Genomic DNA, 12,267 nt, shown 5'->3' on the forward strand with positions numbered 1-12,267 from the left:
ATGGTTTTGTCATTACTCAATATGGTTTTGTTATTACTCAATATAGTTTTGTCATTACTCAATATGGTTTTGTTATTACTCAATATGGTTTTGTCATTACTCAATATGGTTTTGTCATTACTCAATATGGTTTTGTCTTTACTCAGTGTGGTTGAACTATTACTTAATGTGTTTGTGTCATTATGCAATGTGGTTTTAACATTACTTGATGTGTATGTGATTTAACGTTATTTAGTTGTTTCATTACAGGATGTGATTTATTCGTTCTGTATTTGGCCTTCTTAACTTTTTTGGATTCGAAAGTCACTGATGAGTCTTATGTAGACGAAACGCGCGTCTGGCGTATATATACAAAATTTAGTCCTGGAATCTATAATGAGTTTATTAACTATGTCGTAATAATGAAGATTTGCCAATTATTTATTTGGCTTTAATATTACGTAATGATGTTTCAAAAGTAGCCGATTTTGTATTACATTATGTGTAAATATAACTATCAATATCTGGGATTGTTATTGACAGAATTTTTAGATTATCAATTAATGGCTAAGGCTGTAGCCAAATCAGAAAGTAGAGCTTTGGGTTTATTAATTTTAAAAAGTAAAACATATGGTGGTTTCCAACACGATATATTTTCTAAATTATACAACACTATGGTCTGGTCAGTAATTGATTACGGGTCGTGTATTTGGGGGTTCACGCGATTTCTCGTGTATCAATGCTGTCCAAAATAGAGCCATAAGATTTTTTATGGGTGTCGGTAAATATACCCAAAATGATGCCATACATTGAGATATGGGTCTGTAAAACAATGGACAAGTGTATTTAGACACTGGAAAATATGTTCAAATATGACTCATGATAGGATATTTTTTAAGGTTTTTAAATGGTCAATTAAAAAAGCTAGAGGTAGAAGTAAGATTTGGAGCCATAGAGTCATATAAATGTTTAAAAATCATTGTAACTATGAAATTAATGTATAAGTTAAGAGCATTATTGTACAATTAGAAACAATAATGTTTGATAAATATAAAATAGAATGGAGTAATAGAGTATCTGCGTATGCTTAAGGTAATAAATTAAGAACTTACAAGTTATTTAAATATGATTATTGTACTGAGCCTTACTTGAAATATAAAATTCCACTTAAATTTAAAAGTGTTTTTGCTAAGTTTAGATGTGGAGTTGCACCCCTTAGAATAGAAACGGGTAGATATGAAAGAAAGGAAATACACGAAAGAAAATGTTTTTAATGTAATAATAAAATTGAGAATGGAAATGGGGAATGTGTCAAAGAGACAACAACCCGACCAAATAAAAAACAACAGCAGAAGGTCACCAACAGGTCTTCAATGTAGCGAGAAATTCCCGCACCCGGAGGCGTCCTTCAGCTGGCCCCTAAACAAATATATACTAGTTCAGTGATAATGAACGCCATACTAATTTCCAAATTGTACACAAGAAACTAATATAAAAATAATACAAGACTAACAAAGGCTAGAGGCTCCTGACTTGGGACAGGCGCAAAAATGCGGCGGGGTTAAACATGTTTGTGAGATCTCAACCCTCCCCTATACCTCTAACCAATGTAGAAAAATAAACGCATAACAATACGCACATTAAAATTCTGTTCAAGAGAAGTCCGAGTCTGGTGTCAGAAGATGCAACTAAAGAAAATAAACAAAATGACAATAATACATAAATAACAACAGACTACTAGCAGTTAACTGACATGCCAGCTCCAGACTTCAATTAAACTGACTGAAAGATTATGATTTCATCATATGAACATCAGGCACAATCCTTCCCGTTAGGGGTTTAGTATCATACCATCATAGCATATATGAGAAGAACATAACCCGTGTCATGCCAACAACTGTTTTTAGAATAAATGTGTTTAGTTCCGACGCAAAGACCTTATCAGTGACTCAATATTAACGCCAAAATATGCAATCTTTAATGACTTGACAACAGTATCGTAATTATATCCCTTCTTAATCAGTCTATTTAAAGGTTTTGTAAGTTTCTGAGGTGAATACTGACACCTTTGTGCTTTATAAAGAATATTTCTATAAAAAATTGGATGTGAAATACCTGAACGTATAAAAAGTCTGCATGTTGAGCTATATTTACGAATGATGTCTTTATACCGATGATAAAATTTAGTAAAAGTTTTGACTAGTTTGTGATATCGAAAACCCTGGTGTAATAATTTTTCAGTAATACATAAATTTCTCTCGTTAAAATCTAAAACATTGTTACAAACACGAGCGAATCGTACAAGTTGAGATATATATTAACACCGTAAGATGGTGACAAGGGAACGTCACCATCTAAAAACGGATAATTAACGATAGGAAATGAAAAATCATCCCTTTTATCATAAATTTTAGTATTCAGCTTTCCGTTAGTGATATAGATATCAAGATCGAGGAAAGGGCAGTGGTCATTATTAGTATTAGCTTTATTTAAAGTAAGTTCAGCAGGATAAATTTCATTAATATACATACTGAAGTCGTCATTATTGAGAGCCAAAATATCATCCAAATATCTAAAAGTATTATTAAATTTGTTTATCAGATGTTGTTTTGATGGGTCTTTGCTTATTTTTGTCATAAATTGTAACTCATAACAATACAAAAAGAGGTCCGCAATAAGTGGTGCACAGTTAGTCCCCATTGGAATTCCGATAATCTGACGATATACGGAATCCCCAAAGCGAACAAAAATGTTATCTAGTAAAAATTCAAGGGCATATATAGTATCAAAGCATGTCCAATTAACATAGTTTTTTTGTTTATTGCTACTAAAAAATGACCTAAAAGAGTTTGAACATATATATTCACATTCTGATTTTTTGAATGCCCATTTAATTAGGTGTGTGAATTTTTTCTTAATGAGAATGTGAGGCAATGTGGTATACAGGGTAGAAAAATCAAAACTTTGAACAGATTCAAAATCACCAATATGAGCATGCAATTTATCAAGTACTTCCAACGAGTTCTTGACACTCCAAAAGTAATTTATTCCACTATTTTCGAAGGCCTTATTTGAACAATTTATTATAAGGTTTTTAATTGTACCAAGTGTGCTGGTAAGAAGAATAGACAATTTAGTAGTTGAACAATGGCTTGAAGACGAAATAAATCTATATTTGTAAGGGGTTTTGTGTAGCTTCGGAAGCCAATACATAGTTGGGACTTTCATTGTATTTGGCTCTGCTTGTAAAGCGGTGGCTAAAAGTTTATGTTTGTTACAGATTTCGTTTTCTAAAAATGAAGTCAGTTGGAATGTTGGTGAATTGGTGATTTCCTTTTTTAGAACCTCAATGTAAAATTTACGTCAAACAATAATAATATTATTAGCAGCTTTATCGGCCGGGACAAAAAACAAATTCCTTGGCTAGTTCTTTTAGTTTATGTTTGATACGAGAAATAGGTTTATTGTGGTTATTGTTAATAGTAAAATGTTCTTTAAAATGTTGAATACGTATATCAACTATCTTCATTACTGAATTAAAAAAAGAGTCCAAAGATTTTTTGTCAGCTTTTTCCCGTTTTATCCATTTCATACAGTAAGTATGGAGTGAGTCGTGGATGATATTACGACACTCATTCCAATTAATAATTGACGGGGGACGATATTTAGGTCCTTTACTGAGGAATGATTTTAACTCTCGGTTTTGAACGATGTTAAGATCTCCTGTTATAACATGGGAAATGGGTCCATAAATATATGCGGAATTACTGCAATTACACGAAGTACGTGTATTTTCACTGATATTAACATCTTTACACAATTGACTATAATTAAACACAAATTTCCGGGTAGATTTCTTGTAAATATAACAAATAAGAGGTAGCTCAGTATTGTCAAAATAACCAGGAATTTGTTCTTTAACAGAATGGTCGTTAAATATACCGGCAATATTTACAAAATCAAAGCCTTTATTGACATACTTAATTTTAATAAAATGTTTTTTATGATCTTCAGGGCGATCAATTTTGGGAAATAATTTAGAATAACAATATGCCATAATAATTTGAACAATTTCATACTTAGGACTGCTATATGAAATTGTGTTGCAATCCTCCAAAATTTTATTTAACTTATTAACCGGTAACGAACAGAGTTTTGTTAACAGATAATGTCTGCCGTTGTTTTTTGAAATAGAAATTAGGTCCGAAATATTGGTATGATTGGCCCGAAATTTTCTTTGATTGCGATTTGTTCTACGACCGTGAGAACGGTTTTTACGAACAGTTTTAGAAACTATATCCAAAATGTTAACGGAATTGGTTCTAAATATATTACCAATTCCCATGATATTATTGATAGTATTGAAGATGTCCACTATATGAGGATCTTAGGCATATATTGTTTTATGAAGTTGCAAATTTTAATGTGGATTTTAACATTTTATCAGATAATGATTTTTTTTTTATTCAATAGTGATAAAGTTTTTGAAAGTGTCGCCAGAACCTGCTATAGCATTTTAATCAGAAGGAAAGATTCTTTTTATATAATTGATTAGGCTGTATTCTAATGATATTCATAAGCAAATATATTATATATATGTACAATATCTTATTGTTTTTTAATAGTACTGATTATACAGTCTCTCATAAATCTTTTAAGATTGGCACATACAATGTGAATTTAAAGTTTGTTGTTATACATGTATGTTTTATGTACCTGTATGAATATTTTATTGTGTAAATTTATGTAATTGTATGTGGTGAAACTTTAATAAAATATTAAATCTGTGTTTGATTCAGTATTTGATGAGGTCCTGTCATTCTTTGATGTGTTATAACATAACGTGATGAGGTAAAACCACGTGCCTATTTTGGGAAAAATATGTTGTATTTTAAACCGATTTCCATATGTTGTGTGTTTGATGTGCTTTCTTCATGTGTATTTTTTCATATTCTACATTCCTCGATTTGTGGTATTTGTATATCCCCTTGGTATATTCAAACCCTCCCCTTTAACATTAGACGTAGGCAGATATGTTTTTCTAGTGTCTGTCTGTTTAGAAATGACATCGAAACATCCATGTTAAAGTCATAAGAAACCTCAAATCAAAAAAATATAATGCATATGTTTTTATAACTCAATGGATAGTTTTCATTGTAAAACTAATGTACATATACTTTTTTCTGAAGAAAATTCTTTAATTTATATATATTTAGAAGAAGTTTACTTTATTTGAATTGCTTCCTTCCAGCAATCAATTCCCCCGATATATTTTCCGTATGCAAGGTGACCTCAGTGTGACCCATCTCGTAAAAATCCGGTGACCACAATACGCATGGATGTCCTTACAGCTAATACATTAATGCTAGCAAGACAAATCTTTGTTTGGCTTGCTTGCTTTGCTTGTATCAATGTTTGCTCAAGCATGGCAATTAAGATAGGCGGGGCTTCAGCATGTATACATCATCCTTAAATTTTATTGGACGTTATGTTTGAAGTTAAGGACAGTCACACTAAATTTTAAACATCACAAGATGACAAATATAAAGCGCAATCGTAGAAATGGAAGCCAAAACATTGTATTTGTTTTTTTCTCGAAGATATGCATTTTTTATCATCCAACTGAAAAGACTGTCGTCAAGTACTTTTATTAAAACAAAAAAGCTATTCGAACACACCTACTCTGATTTCGAGTGATTCATTACATAGGTATTTCATTTGACCCATTCATTTCATCTTTTAGTACTGTGATTTTTTTATGCTATAACGTCAACCTGTAGCTTTGCTATATAAAAATGATAGAATCTGAAGCGAGATGATGTATCAAATATTCTTTCTTTGTACGTTTTCAACACAAAATATTCATCTCAAACACACCCTAACATAAGAAGGTGCACTTGATTTTCTAATAAAAGGGATACATTAATAAGGGGGGATGACTTAATTATTTTATTTATTATGTCTATTGTTATTGAATATTGCGCACTTTGGATTAATTTTTGCTTGTAAACCTTCAAACTGATTATTCTTTGTTTATAGAGAAGGCGATAAGTGCTTTCTGTTATGTTTACTTCACAGGCGCTTGGGTCTATGATGTTTTTTTTTTTTTTTTTTTTTTTATTAAAATATTCAATTTTCTATATTTATAATACATAACTATCACTTCTGAGCGTGTCTCACCTAGTTTCGAGTGATTTAAACGACCCAGAGAAAACACCCAATTTTACTATCCATACTAACTCTTAAAATAACAATTTTCTTCTCAAATACGAGTGTTTTATTGTAAAAAACAACCATTTGCATAAGTTTTTAATTTATCTATTACATAGTTAAGTAGAACAGTTAGATATCAAGTCGACGACATGGTTATCTATCAAGTTGGATGAAGAAAATTCTTCTTTTTTTTTTAATTAATACAGACGGAGAACATATCAATCTATAAGTTTACTTATTTCCGTGTCTATCTTTCCATTACGTGACTCAAGAAAAAAAATCAAAAAATTGGAAACAATTGTATCAAAAAGAGAAAATCGAGCGAACCTCCTTATGTTAGGGTGTGTTTGAGATGAATAATTTCTCTAAAAAACGCACAAAGGAAGAACATTTGATACATCATCTCGCTTCAGATTCTATCATTTTTATATAGCAAAGCAAAATCACAGTACTAAAAGATGAAATATATGGGTCAAATGAAATACCTATGTAATGAATCACTAAATCAGAGAAGGTGTGTTCGAATAATTATTTTGCTTTTCTAAAAGTACTTGACGACAGTCTTTTCAGTTGGATGATGAAAATGCATATCTTCGCGAAAAAACAAATACATTTTTTGGCTTCCATTTCTACGATTGCGCTTTATATTTGTCATCCTGTGATGTTTAAAATTTAGTGTCCTTAACTTCAAACATAACCGTCCAATAAAATTTAAGTATGACGTATACAAGCTGAAGCCCCGCCTATCTTAATTGCCATGCTTGAGCAAACATTGATACAAGCAAAGCAAGCAAGCCAAACAAAGATTTGTCTTGCTAGCATTAAACAATTATCTGAATTTACATGTTAAACACGTGCTCAAATTCCATGCTTTTTTGTTTATTTTTCGTCAATTGTTGACAAACAGGTGACAATCGTTAAACTTCGGCTTCAAAACACGAACTTTAATTACCTGCCATATTTTCACAACAACACTGACCGATTGAAAAAAAAAATGACGATTATACGAAATTACACAAAAAAAATGATAAATTCGAGCACAGAAGACTAAGTTTATGATGTTTGTATGCATTGGTTTAAGAATTGGAAGAACATTATTTTTCACCGGTCACTCGTTTGTTATGACTTTAACACATCCTCCACGGCATATATTGAATTGAAAGAAAACTGCCAGTTGGCGTTGTCTTCATGTTATTATTTTTGTAAGTGTGCAATTCATTCCTGTTAAAATTTTAAATTTCTTTACAAATAAAAAAAATCAGTTTATCAACATTTTAATAATGATACAAAACACAATGGATTATCATAAAACTTGTAAATAAACATAACGATGATTTCTGTATGATCTATTAACAAATTTTACCCCCAACAACGTTATAAACTAGACTTATCTTAAACAGAACATTTAATATTCATTAAAACAAATGCATATCTTAAAATGAGTCTGAAAAAAAACCCGTCAAAAATAAACAAAGGTTAACATCCTGTTATATCTAAAATTTAAAAAAAAATGTTCAAGGTAGGAATGTATTGAAAGGCATCTAAAAAAGGGCAACATACTTTATTAAAAGATTAACTTTTAACATAAATATATATAAATAGAAGATGGTCCTCATTTCTGTATTGTTTAACTTTTAAACTTATTTCTCTTTTTATTTGTGTTCATTTATTTTATTATTTGTGCCCATTTTCCTCTATACTTTATGTTTGCCCATTTCCCTCTATTCATTTTTAATTATTATTATAGTATCCTATTATTTCTATTCTTTTTTTCCGCCCATCTCTTTCAAAATAATATATATTTTATAAAATTATCATTTAAACCCTTGTTCAAATTGGATAAAGTGCTTCGGATGCATGAAATTTATAACATGTCTTCATTTTATCATTATTTTGTGAATTTTTTAAACTTCAATTCCTGTAATGAGAGTCTGTCTGGAGTTTAAGGAATAGACAACTATGATAATGAAAAAAGGAAAAAAAATAAAAAAAAAATATGAAGAATAGGGTTAAAGTATAGAGATTAACTAGTTAAAAAGATTAGGTAATACTTAAACGGTTTAAAAAATAATCAATGTACAGAATACAAATTCATGTAAATTGTAAAATCATTTTCGTGAGAATTTTATAGAATAAGCGTCATTTTAAAGATTAAGAAAAATGTATTACAATGAAACAATATAGAAATAAAGGACCCTATCGATACCCTCTGTTTTAAAAAGGCACTTCATAACAGGCGTACATAAAATTATAAAGTTGAAAAATTTAAAACCCTGATATGATTATATGTATACTGATCGATAATGATAAAACATTTTGTTCCTAGATATAAGAAGATGAGTGACAATGACAATGAGACAACAGTTTACATACACTACTGATTGCGCAAATGCTGTGCTGCACTAAGCGCGACGAGCTGTAATTTTCAAGTGATAATACTATATAAAACAAAGATAATTCATTTTCCTGCAATAACATATAATTCGTTTAAATTCTTTGGTAAAGAGATCACATAAGTAATGAGAATAAGGAGGCACATATATTCAATAAACAGATCCAGACCACTATAATTCAATTGTCAGAATACATTTGCATAAATTAGATTCCCAAATTACAAAATGTAAACAGCTTCTAAGACATTTCCCAATCAAAACAATGAACTGCGATGCATTGTTTGCTACTACGAGTTTACCGTCACGTAAGATTGTGCGAAATATGGTAACTAGGTGCGGATTCTGCCATTCCAGGATAAAGTGGGGTACCAACCATATGTACCTATTCAAATGCGTTTAGAGGGTTCTAACCCCAGACCCTTGCTCTTGACCACCACCGGTAACTAGTTAAATGGTGTTTAATCGAACGGAACACATACTACGTTATGTTCTTTCGTATCGCACATTTCTATACCTTTCAAACAATGCTCTTAAGAAAACAGTTGTTGGATATCAAGCATAACCCAAGTGGAATTATCGGCAGCAAACAAAAACCAGTTTAGTTGACTTTTGGCATAACCTGCCAGTTCATCTAAAACATTATTCGTGTAACTTGTTCTTTAGATGAACTTAGGACGATTGGGTCTAAGAGCTTGGTGATCTGAGTATCATGTGAACGTATATATGTATAAGTCGATCATGCATTGCTGGATTGGTTTGTTAAAATAGGGGAAATTGATATGATAATTGATGTTTAACCGTAAAATGTTGTGTACCCGAACTGCTAAACAAAGCTTACATTCATTTTAACACAAACATACTATATATAATCATTTTAACTACGCATCTATAAAAAAAAAAAAAAATTATAACCACTCAATCGTTACTTCATATTAACAAGGACGTTTGTGTACATGAGATTTTCAATTTGCCTTAATTGGTGAATTAGAAAATAATCCATCTGTCGTCATCCTAATTCATGCTACATACACAGTTTCAATTCCAAGGCAGTGTTATGAATGGTTAGAACATCAATGTACGCTTATGAAACATAAATGAATTCTCCAATGAATAATCCAATGAATTGTCTCCATATTTTTTTCGTCATTGGTATGTATTGGTTACTTATTTTCCCATAAATAGTTTTCAAGAATATTCACTCCTAAGTTGGTGTCATGACTTTTTTATTCCCTGAAATAGAAAAATATAGTTTTTTTTTGTATAATTTAAATTGAAATTGAAGTACCGCATGTTGACATATAATCAAACTACTTTAAGTTTTCCAGTCTTGTTTCTGAATAAAGATGATTTATAACTTGTAAAATCAGTTATGATTTAATGTTTGAAATCTGAATGGAATGTCATTATTTAAAATTTCAAAGTCGGCTAATCAGGACAGTTTCCAAAACAGTCTGTAGTGATATCATGAACGGCTATGAAAAGTTATTATAAATCATAGAGTCATGATACTTCACTCGATTTAGAGTAGTGATGGCACCTAACCGGATATAAACCAATACCGAGGCGATACAAGATATCAAGCAGAGATGACACGTTACCAGCTATCAAGCTGAGACGAGACATTACCAGATATCAAGCAGAGACGAGACGTTTCCAGATATCCAGCAGAGATGAGACGTTACCAGATATCAAGCAATGATGAGACGTTACCAGATATCAAGCAGTGATGAGACATTACCAGATATCAAGCAGTGATGAGACATTACCAGATATCAAGCAGTGATGAGACGTTACCAGATATAAATTAGAGATGAGACGTTTCCAGACAAACTCCGGACAGTGATTGTTTCCGTTCCGGAACTATTTTCCTTTACTCCATCAGACAACTTTCGAGTTCATCCGTCACCGGAAAAAACTCGTCAATTATACGCGCCTTTATCGCAGTCATCTGTGCGTTTAGGGGCGTCGTCACTTCCTTACAAGGTTGAGCGAGTGGTTGGAAAATTATAATTCTATATTGTACGAATTATTCGGCAAATTGAATTCTAAAAATAGACAATCAACACTGCTGTCATTAGGGAATTGTCAGTAAGTACCTACAGAGCAACCATTATTTCTAGTTTATCCTGCACAAAAACGATCACTAAGACGCTTGATGAACGTAAATAGTGCAGGGATACAGGCGAGCCCCTCTATCTGGTAAATGACGTCATAAAGGCGTGCATAATTGACGAGTTTTTGCCGGTGACGGATGAACTCGAAAGTGGTCTATTAGTGTAGAGTAGTATTCGGGCCCGTATGCGGATCGGAACTGGAACTGCCGGGGAGTTTGGTTTCCAGATATCAAGTAGAGATGAGACGTTACCAGATATCTAGCAGAAATGAGACGTTACCATATATCAATCAGCGTTAGAACATTTTCAAAGAGGGTCAACAGATACCAGAGGGACCTTCAGGTAGCACTAAACAGTTGGGAGTTTAGTTTCGCATTTTGGCCCCTGTGGATTTTTCAAATAGGAAAGTTATTGTGTAATACAATTCAATTTTAGACATATGAGTGCTAATTTAGCATTCAAAGATGGCTTATAAGAGCATCAAAATTATCTTTAACATGTTTTATTGGCTGTTCTCTCTTTGACAATCCGTACTTTCATAGCAAGACCGGCCATCGGTTTACAAACACTCTTTTTCTACAAGAAGTTTTGACGCAATCTTATAAAAAAAATGAGATGAAAGACATGTGATTTTCATTGGATTTGCTGAATCATATATGGACACAGTTTCAGAAAAAGTATTACGTTAAGCGATTGAAATTCTACCCCCCCCCCCTATTTGCAATATTTTATAACAAATAAATGCAGATTGTTGCCATGGATACACCAAAAAGAAATTATATTTTACCATTTTATATACTGGATATGAAATCTATGGAAGATTCTGATTACATACATATGCCCATATATGACACAAACAGTAAGCCTGATATTGCAAGAAAGCAATGAAAATGGGATGGTAAAACTCATAAGGGCAAATTTTAGTATTTTTTTCCTAACTGTTTATTGCTACCTCAAACTTGTTCAACTATTAAGCAGTGATGAGAGAAGTTTTAACACGTAATCAGGATTTAACACGTTATCATAAACTAGTATTCAGAAGTTTTAACACGTTATCATAAACTAGTACTCAGAAGTTTTAACACGTTATCATAAACTAGTACTCAGAAGTTTTAACACGTTATCATAAACTAGTACTCAGAAGTTTTAACACGTTATCATAAACTAGTATTCAGAAGTTTTAACACGTTATCATAAACTAGTACTCAGAAGTTTTAACACGTTATCATAAACTAGTATTCAGAAGTTTTAACACGTTATCATAAACTAGTACTCAGAAGTTTTAACACGTTATCATAAACTAGTACTCAGAAGATTTAACACGTTATCATAAACTAGTATTCAGAAGTTTTAACACGTTATCATAAACTAGTACTCAGAAGTTTTAACACGTTATCATAAACTAGTATTCAGAAGTTTTAACACGTTATCATAAACTAGTATTCAGAAGTTTTAACACGTTATCATAAACTAGTATTCAGAAGTTTTAACACGTTATCATAAACTAGTATTCAGAAGTTTTAACACGTTATCATAAACTAGTACTCAGAAGATTTAACACGTTATCA

The 12,267-nt window shown here is 31.5% G+C and overlaps 1 protein-coding gene across 2 annotated transcripts in view; it reads right to left on the reverse strand.

The window, feature by feature from the left end:
• Window positions 1-7,450: 7,450 nt before the first annotated feature.
• Window positions 7,451-12,267, reverse strand: part of LOC134686735 (beta-1,4-N-acetylgalactosaminyltransferase bre-4-like) — a 31,247-nt gene continuing 26,430 nt past the window's right edge. For both annotated transcript variants that reach the window (XM_063546443.1, XM_063546442.1), the window contains exon 8: window positions 7,451-9,815. In XM_063546443.1, the coding sequence (XP_063402513.1) occupies window positions 9,798-9,815 (18 nt within the window). In that variant the 3' untranslated portion in view covers window positions 7,451-9,797. The remainder of the gene's footprint in view (window positions 9,816-12,267) is intronic.

Source organism: Mytilus trossulus, chromosome 10 (assembly GCF_036588685.1).
Source record: "Mytilus trossulus isolate FHL-02 chromosome 10, PNRI_Mtr1.1.1.hap1, whole genome shotgun sequence".
In the NCBI taxonomy this organism is placed as follows: domain Eukaryota; kingdom Metazoa; phylum Mollusca; class Bivalvia; order Mytilida; family Mytilidae; genus Mytilus; species Mytilus trossulus.